Source organism: Cavia porcellus, unplaced genomic scaffold (genome assembly GCF_034190915.1).
Source record: "Cavia porcellus strain 051 isolate PalLab524CR breed Dunkin Hartley unplaced genomic scaffold, mCavPor4.1 scaffold_2, whole genome shotgun sequence".
Lineage (NCBI taxonomy): Eukaryota > Metazoa > Chordata > Mammalia > Rodentia > Caviidae > Cavia > Cavia porcellus.
Window position 1 is genome coordinate 64934505 of NW_026947485.1, and position 24406 is coordinate 64958910.

At 37.8% G+C, this 24406-nt stretch overlaps 1 protein-coding gene across 6 annotated transcripts in view; it reads left to right on the plus strand.

Annotated features, from left to right (window-relative positions):
• Pex1 (peroxisomal biogenesis factor 1) overlaps nt 1-24406 on the plus strand; it is a 51997-nt gene that overhangs the window by 26258 nt on the left and 1333 nt on the right. The window contains exons 11-23 of one of the 6 annotated variants that reach the window (XR_010045377.1): nt 2124-2220; nt 3337-3507; nt 5322-5476; nt 10855-11044; nt 11255-11421; nt 13060-13194; nt 15599-15663; nt 19144-19286; nt 19368-19471; nt 20446-20622; nt 21635-21865; nt 22982-23174; nt 23587-23717. Coding sequence is in view for 5 of the 6 variants with exons in the window: in XM_003475098.4 (XP_003475146.1) it covers nt 2124-2220; nt 3337-3507; nt 5322-5476; nt 10855-11044; nt 11255-11421; nt 13060-13194; nt 15599-15663; nt 19144-19286; nt 19368-19471; nt 20446-20622; nt 21635-21865; nt 22982-23179; nt 23587-23717 (1964 nt within the window). In the remaining variant the exon portion in view is untranslated. Of the gene's footprint in view, nt 1-2123; nt 2221-3336; nt 3508-5321; nt 5477-10854; nt 11045-11254; nt 11422-13059; nt 13195-15598; nt 15664-19143; nt 19287-19367; nt 19472-20445; nt 20623-21634; nt 21866-22981; nt 23180-23586; nt 23718-24406 lie in introns of those variants that run through there. The other 5 variants (XM_003475098.4, XM_063242731.1, XM_013158300.2 and 2 more) reach the window with 5 other exon arrangements.

Sequence of the window (24406 nt, forward strand, 5' to 3'; positions counted from 1 at the left end):
GCCACACTTTTTAGGTAACACTCTTGATGACTAGGCATAGGTAAATACTTTCTAAACAGGAGCCCAATTGCACAAGAAATACCAAGAATCAACAAATGAGATTATAGCTAATAAAATGCTTCTGCATAGACAAGGAACAGTCAACACCTTTTTGCCAGCTACGGAACAGTGGTGTCAAATGTATGGCATGTGTGTTACTATGTTTTTCTTTTAAGACAAAAGATGTTAATGTAGGGTTGTTTTTCTAAACTAAAACACTAGTATATGGTTGATGCTGACACTTGTGATTCAAAAATGGCTTTTGGATTGCAGTTTGGCACTCAGTCTATATATAAAAGGCTCACCATCACTGATCTAGAATACATAAAGAACTCAAAAAAACTAAACCCTCCAAAATAAAAGATGCAGTCAAAAAATGGGCAATTGAATATACACATCTCAAAAGAAGTAATACAGATAGTCAATAAGTACGTGGAAAAGTATTCCGCCTCTTTGGCCATTAGAGAAATGCAAATTAAAACAATGCTGAAATTCCATCTTACTCCAGAAAGAATAACTGTAATAAAGAACTCAAAAAGCAACAAATGTTGGCAGAGTTATAGGAGAAAAAGGAACCCACCTACACTGTTGATGAAAATGTAAGTTAGTGTAATCATTTTGGAAATCTCCATGGAAGTTTCTCAAAAAATAAACAGTGGCACACACCTGTAAATCTTAGCACTTGAGAGACTGAGGCAGGAGGATTGCTGTGAGTTAAAGGCCAATCTGGGCTACAGAGTGGGTTCAAGGCCAGTCTGAACTGCATTGAGACCCTGTCTCAAAAAGACAACAATGAACCCATAAAAATAGAAATTGCATTTGACCCAATATGCCTCTTCTAGGTATTTTCCCAGAATAATTAAAGACATTGTACTACAATGATTCATACATTCCCATATTTATAATAGGACACTTCATAATAGCTAATTTTGGAAACACTCTATCAACAGCTGAATGAATAAGAAAATTATATATTATGGGGTTATTGCTATATATTCTCTTCCATAATACACAGTAGTGCTATGGAGTACTACTCACTCATAAAGAATCATAGATTGGAGTCATTTTTAGGAAGATGAGTGCATTTTTAAGGCCATAACGTTAAGTGGAATACAAAAGCTTAAATATAGCAGGCTTTCTTTTATAGGAGAAAGCCAAAGTATAAATAATCTAGGAGCAAAATAGAAGATAGAAGGTAGGAAACAGGACGGTAGACTGTAAGATAGGAAGGGGATCTGGAGATGGAAAAGGAAGGGTAAGATCGGGAGAAGTGGAAATAAAAATGATTAGGATGTGGTGTTTATATGTCCCAGTCCAAAATGAATATTGTTATTGTATACTGCAGACATATAACAATAAAAAAAGAAAATGTAGGGCTGGGGGTTTAGCTCAGCGGCATAAGCACCTGCCTTGCAAGCAGGTGGTCGTGAGTTCGATCCCTGGTACTGATAAAAATGAAAAAGACAAAAAAAAAAAAAGAAAAGAAAAGAAAAGAAAAGAAAATGTGATGTCTATATATGATGGAATACTGGGGCCCTACAAGGATAGATTTGAATTATTTTAGGAAAATGAATGGAGCTTGGGACCATAATGCCAAGTGAAATAAAGTTAAAACATTGTGACACAGAAGATTAACTAGCACATGGTTTCCTTTACAAGATGAGACTTTTTTGGAGATAGGAGGGGATCTGGGGTAGTGAGCCAAATAAAAGTGGGGGAGGGAAGAAAAATGATCAAGATGTACTATGTGTATGTACCAATTTCTCAAAACAAATTTAATTATTATATATCACAAACATAAACAAAGGGAAGTTAAAAATGAGTATTAGTGACTGTTTTAACTATCAAGTTACAAAGAATAAATGTTTGTTTTCATCTGTGCACAGTAGTGAGTGTAGGATATAGTCTGCTCCTGGCCCATTAGCAACTTAAAGGACCAGGGCCACACTTCAGTAATGCCAGAATCCGGCACGGCAGCAAACCAGCATATGCTTCCTAATGAGTGAGGTTTGGTGGGTGCTACTGCAATGAAAACTTTTCTGTCACTGAGTGTATTGAGTTCTGATGAAACACTTATTTTGTAGGGAAGTGGAAAATCCACTTTAGCCAAAGCAGTCTGTAAAGAAGCCTATGACACACTGGATGCCCATGTGGAAATAGTTGACTGTAAAGCTTTAAAAGGTATGAATATGGAAAGCTCCTTTTTGGCAGACTGGAACATCATTGATGCTGTTAGTCTAATAAACACAAATATTACCTAATCTTTAACTTTTCTATGTGTCACTTAGTCCTTGAAAATTCTTAGAAGTTTTAATTCTTTGGCTTTCAATGTCTTTGATAAAATTTCTAAAACTTCTCTATTGTTTGATAAGGACCTTTTTTTTTTCCCAGCCAAAACTTTGTATTACTGGCAGTGACCATGTCCCCAACTCAAGAGAGTGGTGGTATTTAGAATATATGTGTGTGATTGTAAATCATCTCGGAGTTGCAGTTGCCCTGGGAGGGTGAGTGAGTGGCAGTGAATAGCAGTGAGCAGAGTTACCATTAACCATGTGACACCTGTGTACATTTTGAAGTTTTTAAATTAACATTAGTATCTAATCAGTTAGTACAAAGAGATGGAGAAGACCTTATTTCCAACAGTTTCTCTCTCAGCTACCACTATCAAATAGTCCAAACTACACATTATGTCTCAACTTTTAATCTAATGAATAATAAACTAGGAAATAGTTTTTGGAAATCCATCACTTCATTTGCTATAAAGAAAGTTTTAGAAGCACTCTTTCTGAGTCCTACCCAGAGAAAATTTTAGTTTTGAGCTGAGTAACAGAGCATTTTTACATTAGCTTATGAATTTGTATGTTTTCTATTTAAAATTTAAACCTTTGTAACTCTAGCAAATTTGGCTTCAAAGTTTTATTCAGATATAGCAATTTTAGGATCTTTAGATAGCTACATTCATATTTGATTTTAATGAATCTTGACCTTTACTCCTGTTTATGTTTTCTGGCATCCTGTTCTTATTTTGCTATCTTACTACAAGCCAACTGAAATACTCTAAAAAGTGAGACTGGGCACATACAGGAATTATAGTGGCATACTCCTTTCCTTAGTTATAAAATTTGGCACTTTACTGAGTCCATTGAGGCTGTAGTAGTAAACTATGTCAGTGATTGATAAGTGTTTATGATTGTGTTAAGATAGGTATTGAATGGAGCTCTTTGAGTACTTTCAGAAAGGTAGCCCTGCACTTCTCCCACACTGAAGTAACCATGAAGCCATCTTTTCTGTGTTAAGGAAAAAGGCCTGACCACATTCAGAGAGCCCTAGAGGTGGCGTTCTCAGAGGCAGTATGGAGGCAACCTTCTGTGGTTCTGTTTGATGACCTGGACCTCATTGCTGGACTACCCACTACCCCGGGGCAGGAGCATAGTCCGGAAACAGTGCAGAGCCAGCGTCTCGCACATGGTAAAACATCCTTCTCTGGCTGAAGGCCGTCTTCTCTTGTTAGCGTTTTCAGTTCTCATGTTAGATCTGCTCTCCTCAGAGAAGAGGTGTGCTGTGCCATGTATTGTTTTGAGGCCTCTGGTAATAAGCAGAATGTAGCTCCTGCATTAACAAAATTGGCAGAGAATGAACTGTGTGATAAGGCCATAGTCCCGTGGTTAGGCTTTAGTGGCCTGTTCATTCTTTACCTCTTAGAAGTTGTTTACAGATTTCTCTTGCTTTTGTTTATTTGATAGATATTTGTCAAATGTTTGTATATTGTCTTGGTCACTTTTCTCTCATTGCTGGAACAAAATATCCAACACCCAAAATGAAGGAAGGAAAGGTTTATTTAGCTTACAGTTTGTGGAGGTTTCAGTCCATAATCAGCTGGCTCCAAGGCAGGGTGGATTGTTACAGAGCAACACTTAAAGACCACAAAAGACAAAAAAGCAGCAAGAGCAAAAACGGGGAAAGAGCAAGCCTCTTTTCCTCTCTCATAGTCTGTACACCCCCCCCCCTTACACTCCTGCTTCCAGGGCTGGTGTAGCACTCACAAAATCTCCTTGCCCTCCTCTTGCACAGGATGGAGATGTTTACAAAGTAAGGACCCAGGCTCCCTGCTGAGTCACTTAGTTAAAGTTCTAAACTTCTCAAGTTGACATAATGATCAACCATTTTATATATATATATATATGTGTGTGTATACATATATATGTATACACACATATATACACACATATGCACATACTCAACGTCAAGGGAGTAAATAGTTTTAGTACCATCGGTAGTAACAATGACAGCTGTGGCATACTGAGTGCCCTTTGTAGGGTGAAGGGGTTACATTTTACTCTGTGTACCAAGAATGTTCTGGTTTCAAGTCAGTAAATGGGATAGTGACAGCTTAAGTCATTGAACCAAGGTGACCAACTAGCAATTGGTAGGGTTACCATACTTGAAGTGAAATTTTGGAGCATATAACCTAAATTGGAAGTGAGGAGTTACCAAAGAAGGCTTTTGAAGGGAGTTGATAACCAGGCTGAGTTTGGTGGTGAAGCAGTGTCATGCCGATGAAGAAGGAAAAGAGGTATGGCCCCAGGGAAGGGTGCGGAGGTACAAGAGATGACAGTATATTGGGGACCTGAGCTGCCTCATGGGTTTTGAGAGTTGAAATAGATATAAGATGTAACCAGAAAGGCTTGGGTTATTATTAAGTAGTGTTAATCTCAGATTTTGAATTCTGTAACACACGTGAACTTGTATTAACTAGTCTTATACTGAATCATAAGCATTGGATCTATTTCTCTGGTGTTAGTAGAGTATTGTGAATTTCTAGATTGAGAGTCACATACTAATTCACATTACTGGTGCCTGTTTCAGCTCCAGCCTTCTCATTCCAAGCCTTTCAAGACACTAGGTAGAAAGAGATTACTTAGGAATTCATAGAATATGAGCTATGTTTTGCTTAATAAACTGAACACAGATCAGAAATATATGGTCCTTCTAGAGTATTCATTTCACAAAACACCATTTTATTGTGTACTTACTTCCTATAAGATCCAAGAGTCAGCCATCTCACTAGACATGGTGTTCTGAGTTTACAAGAGATCTTGTACCTACATTAGGTGGAGTAGGGCTTGGTTCTCCATACATAAAATCTTTAATTCTTTAATGGTACAAAGGATCTGCCCCCATCTTAAAGATCAATGTTAAGTTATCATTACTCTAATAAATATAGAATTTAAATTTTGATAGTTTTTTATTCTGAACTTTCACACTATCTTGCTTAATTCTAGCTATGAGTGATATGATCAAGGACTTTATTTCCATGGGAAGTTTGGTTGCCCTGATTGCTACAAGCCAGTTTCAGCATTCTCTGCATCCTTTGCTTGTTTCTGCTCAAGGAATTCACATATTTCAGTGTGTTCAACACATCCAACCTCCCAACCAGGTAATATGCTACTTAGAAATTATTGCAATGTGACTCCCATTTGAAGAATTATTTTTTATTTTATTAATGAGTTACAGCTCTAAATTTAATGCTTCTAAATGCCTTAACATTTAAAAGAAATATTTAGTGCATATTATGCTAGGTGAGTGAATTATAACTTATAAGCATCTGAAATGCTATGTATTTTCCAAGAAAATGTTTTTTTTCAAAACAGTATTTCTTCTGAACAAGAAAAATACAGTCAGAAATGTGGATAGATGTCTTTTAAAGATGCACATGTGGCCCGTAGACACCCAGGCTCCTGAGGATTTTATGGCAGTGAGCTGATAGAAATGTTATGACACTGGCAAGCATATTTTAAGTTCTTGCTTAAAATTCTTTTAATTTTATTTAAGGAGAAAAGGAAAAAAAAAGCAGGGAAAGGGTACAAGTTATACAGATTTACAGAAAAAAAATGAACAGTAGGAAATCACTAGTTAATGGATTACATATTGTCATCTTAGAAATAATTGTTCAAGTCACAAAATTAAAGCTTGTAAAGTGGACATTCCATCAACGATACTGCAAACAGTTCTATTCATTGATCCAATAAAACTCTGTGATATCATTTTCTATCTTATACACTTAAATATACATGCAGTTATATAGTTTGGAGCACTTTCTTTTCCTCTCTTTTGTACCATGACTATTACACATTTTGGGTTTCATTGCTCCCACGGTTCTTATTACTTTTTTGGAAGAGAGTAAAACCAAATGTGACATAACAGAACAGAATCGGTCAAGTCAAAAGGGTGGACATAATAGATAATGTAAAAACATAATACAAGGTGATCAACAATGGTTACTATAATGCCTCCCGCTATCTCTAATAGAATTGCCTATATCGTTAGTTATAATACAATTGAACAAAACAGTAAAGAATAAAACCAACAAAACCAAAACATTGGAGACATTGTAGGTCTTCAAAAGTAGATAAAAGTCAACAAGAATGGGCGTCATAATGAATCTCATTATCTTCACAGCTGATGCCTAAACTTTCGAACCTGATACTATCCAGCAAAACAGAATAGGGGAACATCAGTTAAAAACCAGATGGTGAGAGTAATACAGGGCTTTAAATCAAAGTAATGAAAAGTCAAAGTGGGTTACTATAATATATCCTGCTATTTTTTTCCTTTAATTAAAAGGATAAAGATAAAAAAGTAAATAATGGAGTGGAGATTGAGATAAAAGAGGGCATAACAACGAAACAGCGCAGATCAAAACATAACTATTTAAGCAGAATAGTGTTTCACCACCAGATAATTCTAACCTAAAAGTAGTTACTATATTGTCTTTCTTTGAAATCCTTGAGTACAACTTCGTATACTGCAGCATTAAGTATATCAAAACAATGTAAAACCATTTAAGAGAATGACAGCATTACAGAGTATTTAGAATCGACTAACAGAAAATGAACAATGGTTTCTGTATAATCTCCTTGTCTTTACAAGGTTTTTGCTTATACTATCGTACATAATAAAATCCAGTAAGATACAACCTATTTAGACCATTGGAGACAGAAGGACAAAAGCTAGATGAGACTTCAAAACAAGATGATACTAAATCAGTATTACCTATTAAGATGTCATTTTCTCCAAAATAGCTATTCCTATCATCCAATCTTCTCTGCCTCATTTCTGTTGAGCTCTTTTTCTGTCAGTAGCTGTCAGTTTGTCTTCTTCATTTTGTTCTCTGCTCCATTCGTTGTGGCCTCCCTGCCATTATTTCTGGATTCTTTGTATTTTTCTTTTTTTAGAATATCCTGCAATACTCTCTGTAGAGTTGAATTGGTGGTTGCAAATTCCCCCAGTTCCTCTTTATCCTGGAAGCACCTTGTTTTTCCATCAATTTCCAGGGACAGTTGTGCAGGATATCTCAATCTTGGCTGGAGATTATTATCTTTCAAAGCCTGAATTATTTCCCCCCATGCTCTTCGTGATTTGATGGTTTGTGCCGAGAAATCTGCTGTAATTCTGATGGGTGTTCCCTTGTAAGTGGTCTGTTTCTTGTCTCTGACAGCTTTTAATATTCTGTTCTTGTATTGAATTTCTGGAATTTTTATTATTATATGCCTGGGTGTTGGTCTGTTTGGGTTGTAGGTAGCTGGGGTCCTGTATGCCTCATACATCTGAGTATCTTTACCTTTTGCTAAATTAGGAAAATTCTCCTGGATTATTTCTGTGAGTAGCTTTTGTAGTTCACTTGTTTGTGTCCCTACTTCTTCTTTTATGTTCTTAATCCTTAAGTTATGGATCCTCTTATCATCTTCTTGTCTTTGTATTATTGCTGTTTGTTTCTTTGTTATTTTTAAGAAGTTTTTCATTTCATTCTCCCATATTACAAGTCTGCCCTCCAGTTCAGATAGTCTGTCCTTAGTTTCTTTCAAGCTGTTATGCCAGTCTTCTATAGACTTCTTGGTATCTTGGTAGTCCCTTTGAACCTGCTTCACATATTCTATGGTTTCTCTGTTTTCTCCATCAAACAATTCTCCCCTTTTTTTCTGTTCTTCCATTCCACCGCCTGTTTTTTCTTGGGTGGTACTTAGCATTTCTCTAACTATTCTGCATACTTCTAGCTTCAGGTCGTTGATAACTTCATTCCTGAATTGGTCTATGAGGCTCTCTATATGGTGCCTTATGTATATTGGTGCGGTGTCTGCTATTGCCTGTTTCTCAGAATTGGGGGCCGAGGAGCCTTTCTTGTTGCTGCCTCTTCCCATGCTGCCTCTTCTTCTCTGTTCCTTATATATGCAAGCTTATATAAGAGGCCCAGCTTCTCTCCCAGTCAGCCACAGCCTGATCGAATTGCGCCAGTTAGGTGTTCCCGCTCACCGCTGCGCACCAGGGAGTTACGGACCAGGCAGCCTACGCAGGAGTCGCCCCTCTGGGCCACCGTCAGGCTCTGGGATCTGGGTTGGGACAGCCTACCAGGTCCGCCGGCAGCGTCACGCAGGCCAGGCACTTTTCACCAATCCCGCCCAAGAGGGGGATGTGTGGCTGGAGTCGCCACCACGCCCTGCTCCCGCAGGACTGCTCGGGCCCAGAAAGTCCTCCGCTGGAGTCAAACTAAAGTGTCAGTTTCTCTCACTCACCTCACCACAAGTCAGTGCACGCCTCCCTGCCGTTCGCAGATTGCTGTTCTCAGAGCTTCTGCGTGTCTCTCTCCTTGCTGAGCCACTGTAAAGGCAGCCAGCCGCCGCGCGGCGGGAAACCCAAATAGCGGCTTACAGTGGCGCGGGGTCCAGCTCCACACCGAGGCTTTTCTGTTCCTGTTTTAGCACCAGGACTGCATTCCAGGTTGGTTTCTCTCAGCCCAGTTCGTTCCTGAGTCAGCAGAGCATATCTCCACCTGCTTATGTCTCCTTAGTCCGCACCATTCCTGGCTTCTGAGCCGAGTCTTTCAGAGAGCCTCCGGTAGTTGCTGTTATCTGTCCGCCATGTTCTCCCGGAAGTCAAGTTCTTGCTTAAAATTCTGACCCTGAATATTTAGAACTTGCCCTATCTGTTATTAAAGAGTAAATGTATTTTATCTGTTATGAAGTATAACAGAATGGCAGTATTACTGGGCATTGACTGTGTCTTTAGAAATGTATTTTTTAGGAACAAAAAACACTTCTGACAGAACCATGTATTACTACAACCCCTTCTTCTTGAGAAAGAAACTGAAATGAGAGAGACATAAAATACACAACTTAAGTAGTTTTAACATATATGTATATATCAGAAAACCATAGTTAAGGTAAGAAACATTTCCATCCATCCAACAGGTTTCCTAGTGCCTTTTGAATTCCATCCCCTCTAGATGTTATCCACATACAACCACTAATTAGCTCTCTTTGTCACTGTAAATTATGTTAGCTTGGCATTTCTTCTGTTATATGTAGTCATGCACCCCATCATGATATTTCAGTCAACAAAGGACCTCATACATGATGGTTCCAGTACGATTACAATGGAGCAGGATGTTACCTGCACCCTGGAGACTTCACAGCAGTCACCATATCCCAGCACAGCACGTCACCCATGTGTCTGTAGTGGTGCTGTTGTGAGCAGACCTATGCTGCTAGTCATATCAAAGGGCAGCATAGCCAGGCACAGGGGTGTATGCCTCTAATCCCTACTATTTGAGAGGCAGAGGCAGTAAGATTGTAAGTTTGAGGTCTGGTTAGGCAAATAAACAGGGCTGGAGATAAACTGGAGATAGAACACTCCTGGGTCTGATTCCCAGTAACCTCTCCTCAAAATAAAAACTATGCTTGCAATTATGTATGGAACATAATACCTGAAAATGATAATAAATGACTATACTGTTCTTTAGCATTGTTTTAGAATATACCTCTCCTATTTGTTAAAAAAGTGTACGATAAACTAGTATGCCCACTATTATCTTGTGTCTGCCATGTTTGTTGACTGTGTCATTTTCTTGTCTTGATTTAATGTCATGTTATTTTGTTCATTGTGACCCATACATGTACAGAATTTGCTGCTAATGTTACCAAACAGAGATCATGGAAAGTGATTGGCCTGGAATCAAAATTTAAAGTGATATAGGAGAGTCTGGGATTTAGCTCAGTGGCGCAGCACCTGTCTGGCAAGCATGAGGTCCTGAATTTGATTCCTGCTAAACCTGGTAAAATACTCCCCCACACACAAAATAAGTGACTCAAGACTACAGAGGAGGAAAGTCAGTGGTTACTGTTCGTCAGGCATGTCCCAGTCTACTATAGCCACGATCTAAAAGAATAAAGACCACATGATGAGTTGTTAAAGGATCTGCATCATCAAAGAGCCACAGGACTAACAAACATTTGAGGAGGCCCTGTATCAGATCTATAGAAACTTAATGAGCTGGATTATGGTCCAGATACAGAAGTATGTCCCACTAAGCACCATGATGTGGCCAGAGCAAACAGTTTATTTGTGATGTTGAAAGAAAAGGCAGGACCTCACTATGCTTTTGAATCTACTGTTAGCTCTGGTTTAAACAGTTCAGGAGTTTTCATTATTCATTGCTTAATGTGAGACTGAGGGCTGAGACTATGCGTGCTGATGTGAAGTGATGTGAACGTGTGGAAACTGCACAAGCCGAATTGGGAGAGAAAATACTGGCAGAATGCATCTGGTGAGAGCAGGCTGGTCGCATCAATGTGGGGTAACAGTGGACCACACCAAGTAGCCAGAACATGAGCCAGGTGCTCATCTGTAATACAAGTATGATTTATGGTGTGCCATATGATGAGATTGCCTAAAGAGGCATTCCTCAGAACATGCCCCCATTGTTAAGCAAAATGTACTATTGAATGCAATTAATAGTTTGAGTTTTTTGCTTTATTTTAGGAACAAAGATACGAAATTTTGTATCATGTAATAAAAAATAAGCTAGACTGTAATATAAGCAAGTTCAGCGATCTTGACCTGCAGTGTGTAGCTAAAGAAACAGAAGGATTTGTGGCCAGAGATTTTACAGTCCTTGTGGATCGAGCCGTTCATTCCTGTCTCTCTCATCAGCACATATCTGCTAAGGAAGGTATGTCTTGTGACAATCCTGAACTTGGAGTCCACTTTCTGTTATGCAAAAATGTAATTGTAGTGATGCAAGAATCAAACATACTCTATTTAGTATTTAAATAAGCCGTGTCACTTGAGTAGAAAGTAAGCATTTGCAGCTAAGGTAGTATATTTTGAAAAACTGATTGAAATATGGCTACCAAAAGAAGTTTTGATTATTTTGAAACAGAACTAGTTTTCACAACATCAGACTTCCAGAAGGCTCTTGGAGGATTTATTCCTGCATCTCTGCGAAATGTCAACCTACATAAACCTAAAGACCTCGGTTGGGATAAAATTGGTGGATTGCATGAAGTTCGGCAAGTACTCATGGATACAATCCAGTTACCAGCCAAGGTACTTTAAAAGAAAGGGAGTGCTGGGCGTGGTGGCGCACTCCCCGAAATCCCAGCGCTTGGGAGGATGGTTGTTGCAAGTTCAAGACCAGCCTGGGCTATAAAGTAAGCCCAAGGCCAGCCTGAACCAAATAGCAAGATTTCATCTTAAAAACCAATAATAATGAAAGGGAGAGAAAAAGAGAGAAAGAGAAAGTAAGCTTTGGCTTCATGTGCTGGCCTGCCCAGTCTCTATTTGATTGAACAAGTAAATATTTACTGAATTTCCAAATAAATGTTCAGAGCTATTTTGGGTACTTCAACAGACTTTTAAAGTATTTGATATACTACTACTTTTTTTTTTTGGTACCGGAGATTGAACTCACCATCTCTTGCTTGCCAGGCAGGTGCTTATGCCACTGAGCTAAACCCCCAGCCCAATTTTTTTTTTTTTTTTTTTTTTTTTTGGTACCGGGGATAGAACTCACAACCACACACTTGCAAGACAGGTGCTTGTGCCGCTGAGCTAAATCCCAGGCCCTTTGATACACTTCTTGTCAGAAACTTCTAAGGAAAAGCTCAGTTGATATTTCCAGTAAATACACTTCAATGTCAAAATTTCATCTTTCTGTTTTGCTTGAATCATTCAGATGAACTATCTACTGGGATTTGAGCCAGAATAGATAAGAATAACCTACAAATTAAAGAGTCACCACCTTGGCAGGGCTGGGAATTTAGCTTAGCAGCATGAGTGTCTGGTTGTTTGTGAGTTCGATCCCCGGTACCGAAAGCATGTGTGGAGTTAGCAGCCAGCAGCTTCCTGTTCCCAGATACTGGGTCTAGGAGCCAGAAGTTAATGCTCAAATGTGTGGAGGCCATGTGCACAGCTGCTGGGTTTGAGGCTCTTTCAGGGCAGAGGCAGTGGGGGTGAGACTGGAATTGCATCACTAGGGGGAACCAAACAGGGACATCCAAGAGGAGACTACACTCCTGTTGCCATGCTGATGTTTGGCTGAGCTCACAGAGGACTTCGGCTCTCAGCAGTTGGTGATACAGAAAGTAGATGACATGTAGTCATCACTGTTCACCCTGGAAGTACTTGGAGGTTTTCCTCTCTATAATTATTACACTTGCTTGTCTATTTCTTTTCTTTCTTTGATTGAATATGTTTGAATTTGTACAACTGTCATAACTTGTTTCATTATCCATGCAAGTAGAAGGCAATATATTTGCTAAAAGATTGGTCTTTATTCGCTTAATGTAGTACTTTTATAATGTTTTTTCAACACAACAGGCCAGGTGTGGTGGCTCACACCTGCAATCTCTGAACTCTGGGAGGCTCAGAAGGATTTAAATTCAAGTGCGCTGTGGGCAACTCAGTGACTTGAGGGCTGGGGATGGAGCTCAATATGAAGGCCCCGGGTTCAATCCTTAGCACTGCAAGAAGAAAGAAAAGAAAAAGAAGCCGAAAGAATTCTGATGCAGTTGGGAAAAGTCTCGATAGTTCCTTTTAGTTCATTGATTAGTAAAAATATCATTTTTTGGTATTGTGCTGTTAACAAAGTCAGCAGTCAGTACTATCTGAATGCTTTTTTCTCTGTGTTGATTAACTACCACCTGGTCATTCGACTGAGACATGAGTGCTTTTTATATTTTTCAGTACCCAGAATTATTTGCAAACTTGCCCATCCGACAGAGAACAGGAATATTGCTGTATGGTCCTCCTGGAACAGGAAAAACCTTACTAGCTGGGGTAGTTGCGCGAGAGAGTGGAATGAATTTTATTAGTGTCAAGGTATGTGTGCGTATGCCTTTTCTTTTTTAATTGACGTAATATTTATATAAAGTATAGTTAAGCATTTAACTTTTCATTGATATTTAATGCATTTACAAAGTTGTGCAACTACAACCTCTCTCTAATGTCAAAACATTTCCACATCCCATTCCCTCCTCTACCTGTTCCCTGGCCACTATTAATCTATTTTCTGTCTTTGTGGATTTCTCGATTCTGTATATTTCATATGAAGAATATTAGGATAGCTTCTTTCACTGGTGTACTAATTTCATGCTTTATCCAAGTTGTATCATGTATCAGTGCTTTGTTCCTTTTCATGACTAAATCATACTCCATTGCATACCAATACCAGACTTTGTCTATCCATCCATTATCAGTGTAAACGTTAGGGTTATTCCTGTCATTTAACTGTTCTGAATGTTGCTGTAAACATTGATGTTGCTATAAACATTGATGTACACATTCACAGCAACTCTACCATTGTATTCTCCACCAGCAATATGTGGGGCTTTCTAGTTCTCTGTGTCCTTGCCATCACCATTTGTGTTCTGTGATTCGGAGTTGTTTGGAATGACTCGGAGTTGTTCCGAATGAGTTTCCAAACTCATGTTTGGAAAGCTGGAAGGGAAAAGTTGTCCATAGATTAATGAAGCTGTAAGAAATTGAGAATGAACCTGTGTCTTCTATGGCTTCTTATATTCTATCCTACCACAGATCTCCCCACATTATGGTACATTTGAACTTAAATATTCAGATAAAAAATACAAACTAGATTTAAAGAAAGAAGAACTCTGAAAGGTCAGAAGTTGGGGATGACAGGAGGGAAGATGCTGCGTTTGTCATGACTGCTGCTTGTCGGCTAGGTCTGAGTTCTTTAGGTGCCAAGGAAGCATGGTGACTAAGGAGCTGCAGATCATTTGGTAGCACCTCCTTGTCCACCATGGCTGTCACCAAGTTCTGAGGTCTCATGTCCTATAGTGCAGCTTCAGCACCTTGACTATTAACCATAGGATGCTCAGTTCCAAGGCAGAGAAATGGCATCTTCTGTCCTTCTGAGTTGATTTAGACAGTAAATCTGAAAGCCAGTTTAGTGATTTGCTATTGGGTTTTGCCTGCCCTCTTACATGATTTTTGTGAGCTGGGTCCATGGGCACCCTGGCAATGATGGAGAGACACTACAACTTTGATTTTCTTATCTCTTTTTTAAAAATTCGGGGTCAACCATGAATATGGCCATACTCTTCCTTTTATACTTGTCACCAGAATGCAGTTTTGCTGCTTTTTGTGGGGTAGTTTGTTTGTTTTGTTGTTGTTGTTGTTTGTACCAGAGATCAAACTCACAGCCTCACAATTTTTGCTATTTTTTAAACATACGATTTTCAAGATTAATGCCTGTGGATATTAGATTACTCCATTGGGAAGGACTCTTTATCCGTCTTAGGAAATCATCAAAGGGGAAGGTGACAGTACGAAGTTGATCATCTCACTGTGGGTTCTAGAGCCATCAGAGATGGCTCCCTTCACTGATACTATCACCTTGTATCGAACACCTTGCCTTGGTTATTGTTTTTTCATTCCCTAATTCTGCAGTTCTCTGACTGTATTGAAGAAATGTTATTAAATAGTAGTTTGCTGATGGTTATCTCAATGACTGATAGAAATTCTTTTGTTTGGTTCCATTTTCTGATCAGTATTTAGTCTCTTGCAAGTAACGATTTTTCACTAGAGATTACTTCAGGACTTACTCAGTTTTTTAAAAAAAGAGATCCCAATTTAAAGGAAAACTACTCATTATGTTTTGAAAGTTATTTCAGTTGATTTTTAACAAAGACAATACATTCTTCAACTCTTACACAAATTTGTTTCAGTGATGGTGAGTGCTGGTTACAGTAAGTTATTCTCTCCAATTTTTTGGAGTCTACAAAGATTTGAGAATGGTGGGAGTTGCTTAAGCCATTACCAGTTCTCTAAACAAGTGATTCACTAGCAATTATGTGGCCCAGAGATTGGGACTCAGCAGTGAGCAAAAATTTCTTTTTGGATCTTCTCCAGTAGTGGGAACAAGCAGTAAACAGGTAGATGCATTCTAAAGTCTACTGCAGAGTTGTAGGCAGAGGAGAGAATTTGTGTTAGATTTTTTTCTAGTACGTATCTTTTAAATGTGTTTAAGAGATATCCCTTTAAACTGGGTATGGGGGTACATGCCTGTAGTTCCAGGACTCAAGAGGCTGAGACAAGAGTATTGCCATAAGTTTGAGACCAGCCTGAACCACATAGTAAGACATTTTCTAAAAAATCCAAAAAAGCCATCCATTTACTTGTGTTAAAAATTCATTTAGACTCAGTCTAAACCATAGTTATATTTTCTTTTTTAGTAACTGTATCTCTTATTTTTACCTAACAGGGACCAGAGGTACTCAGCAAATACATTGGAGCAAGTGAACAAGCTGTTCGAGATATTTTTATTAGGTTGGTTTCCTATGAATATTTCTAAGTAACTGATGCGTTGTCAAGCAATGCTTTTTTGTTTTGTTTTAAAGAACTAATGTTTGAAACCATGATTTATATGCATTATTAATAAACTAAAGAACAGAGATTCTGTTTCACCAAATGCTATTTAAATGTAAAATATTCTGATATTAAAATTTGAGGTCAGATGTGGTAGCACATGCCTGTAATCACAGCACTAGGGGTGCTGAGTGTGGAAGAGTTCGAGACCAGCCTAAACTGCATAGTGAAACTTGTCTCCAAAGATAAATAAAATCTGGGGATTATTTTGCTTTGTATTTGACAATAGAAATATTGCTGAAAGTGGAGTGTTAAGTGGTTATTCAAAGAACTGTCAGAGGATAATGATGATATGGTGATGGTTACTATTATTACCATTATTATTTGGCAGTATGAGGGGTTGAATCTAGCTCCTTCATCCTGAGTTCCATTCCCATTTCTTTAAATTCTTATTTCAAGACAAGATCTCACGTAGCTTAGACTGGACTCAAACTTGTGATCCTCCTGCCTTGGCTCCCTAGAGTGGTAGGATTACAAGCATGCACCACTGTGTCCCTGTAGTTTTCTCATCTTTAAAATGAGGGTTTAAAGGGCTGGAGATATAGTTCAGTGGCATAAGCGCCTATCTGGCAAGCACAAATCCTGAGTTCAATTCGTGGTAACCCCCCAAATGAAATGAAATGCAAAATGAAGTGAAATGTGGAAAGTAATGAAATTGAAAATAGAAATGGAAATGAAATGAAGATTTACAGGACTGGGGATATAGTTCAGCAGCACAAGACCTGGTAAGCGCAAGGTCCTGAGTTCAGTTCCTGGTGCCGCAAAACTGAGAGTTTTGATTAGATCAGTAGCCATCACAGTTTTAGGTCAGAACCCCTTTTTCCAAAGACAGAGGATCCTAAATAATTTGTTTATGGAAATTAATCTAGTATTATTTACCATATTAAAAATTAAAACTGCCGGGCATGCGTCTATAATCCCACCACTCAGGAGACTGAATCAAGAAAATCTCTGAGTGCGAGGCCATTCTGAATTGCGTAGTGGAACCTGTCTCAAACAACAAAAAGAAATGAAAACTGAAAAAATATTTTTTAAGTATTTTTTTTAGAAAACAACTAACATGGTTTTATGAAAAAAAAAGTGTTTTCCAGAATGAGGGTAGTGAAAAAATGGCATTAGTTTATTCTCCCCCCAGCCTTCACAGTGCTGAGATTTCAGGCTTGTCCACATCAGCTTGAGAGTTGATTCCTGCGTAACACAAAACAAAAAAATTTTAAGGACTCCTTTTAGTATTCCTTCTCAGTAGGGCTAATAGTAATATACTTTTTCTGCTTCTGTTCATTCAAGATACTCTTTTTTTTTTTTAATGGAAAAAAGATTTTAAAAATTGCATGTCAAAATAACAGAATAATAGCAATGTATTACATGTTATCATTAAAAGTAGTTGCTCAGGGTACAAGGTATGGGCGTAAAAATTTCTCTAACCTGGGACTGGGGATTTGGCTCAGTGGCATAAGCACCTACCTGACAAGCAACGTCGTGAGTTGTATCCCTGGTACCAAAAAAAATTTCTCTAACCCATATTAACACAGATCTTCCTTTTTGATGAACTAAGAGACACTAATAATATAACTGTATTTTTCCCTTTTCCCTTTCGTTCTTTTCCATTTCACCCTTCCTAGTTCCTTCTTCTTTTTGAACAGTTTGGAAGCAAATATTTGACCCTGATTTATCTCCTTTTTTATGGCTTAAATTTTTTTAATTTCTAATTTGTCTTATAAAAATCCTATATATGTGGGGCTGGAGGTTTAGCTCAGCGGCATAAGCACCTGCCTTGCAAGCAGGCGGTCGTGAGTTCGATCCCCGGTACCGATAAAAATGAAAAAGACCAAAAAAAAAAAATCCTATATATGTAATTTGAGTGTAACTATTATTAGATATGCATAATATGCCTAAGGATATAAAAGATATATTTAAGGATGAAAATAATTATTCAAATAAGATAGTTATGGAGAGTTTTTAAATTAAAAAGTTGCTTTGTTCCATTTTTCTAAAAATTGTAGAATATAATTAATAGAATATGTATATAACATACTTTTTCGTTTTTAAGGCAAGATGTCACTATGTACTTCAGGGTGGCCTTGAACTTACTGTGTAACCCAGACTAGCCTCAAACTCACAACAGTCCTCCTGCTTCAGCCTCCTAAGTGCTGGATTTATAGGTGTATACCACCATGCCCAGCTCATAAAAATAATGAAATGGAGATTTGTGTGTCCACTACCCAATTTAAGAAGTAAATAAACCATTACCAAGAAAAAGCATTATTAGAAATAAAGATGATTACTACATTTTGTTTAAAACTCATTTCACCAAGAAGATACTATAACTCTAAAATTGTCTGTATACCTAGGCATAATGGCAAATACCTGTAATCCCAGCACTCAAGAAGCTGAGGCAGGAGGATCATTGTTAGTTTGAGGCCAGCCTAAACTGTTCAGTGAGACCCTGTCTCAAAACCAAAAATTAAATAAATATTTGTATGTATATATTTTTTTGAGACAAATTCTTACTAAGTTTTCTAGGCTCACAAATGTGTAGTCCTCCCACCTCAGCCTCTGTAACTAGAGTTACAGATACGCTTCATAACTGGCAAAAACTGTAGTCACTAGTTTAAAAAGTTTTATGCAAATCAAACACAAGACCAAGTATTAGTGTTTCAGGAGAATTTTGCCTGACAGTCAGAGAGCGGATAGGTAATTCCAGGCTGGTCTTGTAGTCTCTGAAAGTGTTGTCATGTATTTAGCATGATAGGTTTTGGGTTTTTTTTTTTTATCAACATAACAGACGTTTTGTGTTAGGAACTATTTTCCAGACATCCCAGTCCCTCTTTTTGCCAGAGATAGAATTAGTGAATTAAATAAAATTAAAACAAGATTAGTTAATAAATTAATATAATTAAAATTGGGCTGGAGTATAGCTCAGGGGTAGAGCACATAGTTAGCACATGAGACATCCTGAGTTCAACCCCCAGTACCAAAAAAAAAAGTTCAAAATGGAAAAAATATAAAATAAGTACCTAAAATACATTTTTCAGAAGCCTTTACAAAGCAGTACAAAAATAATGAACCCACTTTTGAATGGGCCGAAAAAATGAATAGACATTTCATGAAAGAGTAAAGTCAGACAATGAACATATATAAGAATCATTACTTCACTGACCAAGACTCAGGCTTATCTGTCTAGAAAGCATGGATCTTTAGAGAAACACTTTGATTTCTCTTTGAACTTAGTCTACCAAATACAGAATAAGGATAACATATATGCCTTGCCTTCTTTAAAGGTCTGTTGTAAAGATTAAATACATGCACATTGAATTATAAACTCTCAAGTCTTTTCAAAAATGAGGTTTTTTTTTTGTTTTGTTTTGTTTTTTTTCTCAGAGCACAAGCTGCAAAGCCCTGCATTCTCTTCTTTGATGAGTTTGAGTCCATTGCTCCTCGAAGAGGTCATGACAACACAGGAGTCACAGACCGGGTAGTTAACCAACTCCTGACTCAGTTGGATGGTGTAGAAGGCTTACAGGGTAATTACTTAAAGTGAAGAAATACACTGTTGTAACAAAATTTTACCAGGTGTCAGTTTTTCATGTTTTTCCCCCTTGCAGGTGTTTATGTATTGGCTGCTACTAGTCGCCCTGACTTGATTGACCCTGCCCTACTCAGGCCTGGTCGACTGGATAAATGTGTATACTGTCCTCCTCCTGATCAGGTGACAATTTCATATTTAGAATCCATAACCCAAAAAATGCTTCACTCTTTCCTTGTGGGCTTTATTTCTGCCAGGTAATAGCAATTGTCCTTAGAAGACCAGTTTTCTTAGACAAAGGCTTTAGTCCAGTGATGGCGAACCTTTTAGAGCTTCCAGTGACATGAATAGCCCACTGAAGCATGCATGCCAGAGGTTCTCTTCCACTGCTGTAGTCCCTGATTGGTCAAAGCATGCAGACATCAAGTTGCATGCAAAGCCTGTCCAACCCAGCCATTTCTATGCAAGTCTGAAAACTTTTATTTCTTCAGTATTGGCCAATTGGAGGACCAAGGTAAACAACCTAGAATGTCTACATTCTGTGTTCAGAGAACACACACCGCATTCATTTTCTTGTCAGAAAAAACCTGATACATGGGCTGAGGATATAGCTCAGTCGCACAGCACCTGTCTGACAAGCATGAGATTGTGATCCCCAGTACCAAAATAAAAAACCTCTGATACAGAATCAGGAACATGAATAGTGAGCGTGTAACTAGGTCACATAAAGATTAAATTTACCACGTGTTCCTAGTTATGTGCTCTGCCAACTCTTGTGCTCAGCTGTGAAGATCAGTGAATGATGAGTAGACATGAATAGTCAGAGGAATAAAATATCTGAATAGATGTCATATGCAGCTGTTTCAAATAGCATAACTTTTTACTGGAATTCATTCAAATATAGCAGTTAACTACAATCTGCATAAAAAATCATTTACAGCAGATAGTTAAGTGTTGATTTTCATTCTTTTCCTACCTGTGTCCCTTCTGTTAGGGAGAAATTTCCAGGAAAGATAGATCATAGACTTGTAGTATATTTCTCAGCATACTTATAAAGCTTATTAGATACGTGAAGTTAATTTATGAAAAAAAGTCATAAGATACACTATTGAAGATATTACTTAATTTTTTAACATTCATTCATTTTCTTCCCCCAGGAGTCCCGTCTTGAGATCTTAAACGTACTCAGCGACTCTCTGCCTCTGGCAGATGACGTGGACCTTCGGCATGTGGCAGCCGTGACCAAGGCCTTCACTGGAGCAGATCTGAAAGCTCTGCTCTACAACGCCCAGCTGGAGGCCTTACATGCGCGGCTGCTCTGCAGCGGCTTGCAGGTCAGTTATGCGGAGGGCCTTAGACAGTGTCAGGGGAAGAGCAGTGTTTAGTCTTGGAGTACACTATTAATACTTTTGGTAAAATTGTAGACATTTAAATTTGTAATTATGAAGAATTTGGCGTGCGGCCGGGGATTTAGCTCAGTGGTATAAGGCCTGCCTGGCAAGCATGAGGTCATGAGTTTGATCCCCGGTACCAAAAAAAAAGACTACTTAAAGAATTCGGTGTGTGTTTCTTTAATGTTACCTTAATATTAGCAAAAATGTGTTGGTGTTTGGAAAAATATTAAATTGGGATATCATGAGTTAAAATTAACAGAAAAATGATTAAAATTCTTAGTTTTGTACTTTAATTTTTTAAACATAATCAGCTTAAGTTTTATTTATTTTGAAGATAAAATTATACCAGTCCTTCCAAGGAGACCCCCTTGTAAGTGACAGCTGTGTCATTATGACTGTGTCCTCATTGTTCTTGGGTCCCTTCCTTAGTTCTTGATGCAAGACGTTCTTGTTTTATTACCCTTTCTGTATCCCCACCCTAGAGTCAGCCTTTCTCTAAGGACGGTGTTTTGATTAGTTATTGCAGTTGGTTATTTGTTTACCTCATAGGCTTTACCATGTATTTTTGTGTATGTTCTTATTTCCCATATTTTATGAGAGAAGTTTTCAGGCTCCTAATGTTCCCAAATCAGAAAGTCAGGGTTTTGTTCCTTATTTTGGCAAGCCATTGAAGTTTTTAAATCTTTCTTTCACTATTAAAAAAGTCATGTGTTTGTACTCTATCATAAAAAAGCCCTTAACATAGTTGATTACAGAATGTATACTACCATACCCAGCTTTCTGTTTCCTTTCTTCAGTAGTTAAAATTGTACCGCATGTCTCACAGCCATTGGAGAATTAATGAGTTTTTTGGACAATACCTCAGGCCTTCTCATATCACTCTTATTTGAATGCTTCTGTATTTCATAGATTATTTAGATGTTACAACAGGTTCTCCCTTTGTGTGTCTCAGGATGGAGGTTCCAGCTCTGATAGTGACCTAAGTCTGTCCTCGATGGTCTTTCTTAACCACAGCAGTGGCTCTGATGACTCAGCTGGCGATGGAGAATGTGGCTTAGATCAGTCTCTTGTTTCTCTAGAGATGTCAGAGCTCCTTCCAGATGAATCAAAATTTAATATGTACCGGCTCTACTTTGGAAGCTCCTATGAATCAGAACTGGGAAACGGAACCTCTTCTGATTTGGTATCTTTGCACTGTTACTTACGCAGTTCTGAAATGTAAAGCTATATGTTATATTGGTATAAAGTTAGACGGCTTATTACCCTCCTAACCAGCCCCACATATGATTGGTTCGTTCTTTGGTAAAAAGAGTCTTGTTTTTCCCATTTATTCTAGTTAGTAATTTACATTCCTGGTTAACAGCTTTTAAATGGTCTGGGAGTAGAACAACCAAACAAACTAGTGATTGTGATTTGGTTTCACTCGGGGCTACTTCTCTCTCTCTATCTCTTTTTTTTTTTTTTTTTTTTTTTTGGTCTTTTTTCTTTTTTATCGGTATCGGGAATCAAACTCACAACCACACACTTGCAAGGCAGGTGCTTATGCTGCTGAGCTAAATCCCCAGCCCCTAGGCTACTTCTCTTAACTAATGCATTTAAAAGCTTCTTAGCACATCCTTTTTATAGTAAAAAATTATCATTAGAACACAAGAATAATGACAGATTTCATATAATAGTATAAAAAATTTTAACTGTTTTGTGGAAAATATAAACACAAGAAAAGCAATAAAGAAAGATACTTAGATTAGGGATGGACAATGTCATTGATTTTTTTCTACTTAATTTTTACCATTCAGTGTATATCCCTCCAAAATTAATAGTGTTTTGGTACATGTAGCATTTTTATGTCTGTTTAGTTATATTTTTTATGTACTTGCTTTATTCAGGTTTTTAAAAATTTAGGTTACCCATTTTTATGCCTAAGAATAACATACTACTTTACTTCTAGACTTTCTCTCCTTTGTTTCTTAATTCTGTCTAGAAATGTCCTGGAACCTTAGTAAATTATTTGCAGAAGACCAAGAGTAGGGCTCATTTGGAATCTGTCTTGGCCATTAGTATGGTGGATTAAGTAACAAAGCATAAAAAGAAAATAAATCTCTTTGTTATGGCCGTTTTAACTCTATAGAGCTCTGCAGCATAGCTATCAGTAAACCTTCACAGAATGCCAGCATATTTTAAACTTGCTTACTTTTGGTAAATTAAACTTGATCTATGTTTAGGTTTATTGCTTAAGTGTTTTAATTTTTATCTTTGTCCTTCCCTTCCTGTTCTGTTCTCCTTCTTTCATCACGTGCAGAGTTCTCAGTGTCTCTCTACAGCCAGCTCTGTGACTCAGGACTTGCCTGGGCTTCCTGGGAGAGAGACCCCGTTTCCTCAGCCTTCGGTGTTCAGGACAGCTTCTCAGGAGGGCTGCCCGGAGCTCACCCAGGAGCAGCGAGATCAGCTGAGGGCAGACATCAGTATCATCAAAGGCAGATACCAGAGCCAAAGTGGAGTATGGGTTTTCCCCGCCTTTCTTTTTAGTTATTAAAAATTGTTTTTCCTCTTTTAATACATATTTCTTTGATTTGTAAATGAACTATATGTGTGTGTGTGTGCACCTATATATATATATATATATATATATATATTTTTTTTTTTTTTTTTTTTTTTTTTTGGTACCAAGGATCAGACTCATGACCTTGTGCTTGCCAGACAAGTGCTGGGCCACTGAGCTAAATCCCTGGTCGATGAATTATATGTATTGAAACAGATGGAGTCAGTCAAATGGTTATGTACTTACTTGCTGTTAATTAGTTGTAAGAAAGGGAATGGATGGTGTCATGAAAAATTGTCAAAAAGAAATGAAACTGCCACTCTTTCCCATTGCCAAGCTAACTTTTTAAATTTTATTTATTTAAGGAAGACGAATCCCTTCACCAGCCAGGACCAGGCAAAACTAGTGTGGCTATTAGTCAGTCACATTTAATGACTGCCCTTAGTCACACAAGACCCTCCATTAGTGAAGACGACTGGAAGAATTTTGCCAAGCTGTAAGTAACAGATTCTGATTCAGAAATACAGACATCACATGACATCATTATTCATTTAAACTTCTCTTTTCTTGTCTCTTGGGGTTTTTTTTATTAGACAGTCTCATTACATAGTATAAGCTGACCTTGAACTCACTACATAACCCAGGCTGATCTAGAACTCATGGTGATTCTCTTGCCTCAGCCACCTGAATGCTGGGATTGTAGGTGTGCACCAACACCCTCAGTTTATTCATTTAAACTTTTGAAGTTCTCATTTAAAAATGTGTATAGGAGAATACTTGCCTAGCATGTGTGAGTCCCTGGGTTTGATTCCCAGCATGGCAAAAACAAAAGATATGTAATGGATAAACATACAGACATGCAAAAACTTCAGGACTAGAGAAGTCAAAATTGAATTTTAATTGACCAATTCATTTGATTCTATTTGAATTATTTGTAATGAACTAATTTAATTTAGAAACTTTGACGAAGACAATTGAGTGCTCTAAGTGATTCCAACTACATGGTTTGTAAAATTTATGGAAAAATTACCATTTTACTTTTAAAATAATTTGTTTTATTAATCTCATTTGTGGACTAAGAAGATATTAAGATTTATAGGCTCTTGATTCTGTGGCCACCTGTGAGGCTGAGACCCATCACTTGGGAGCCATTCTGGATCAGTAATTAAATCACAGTTCAAGGAA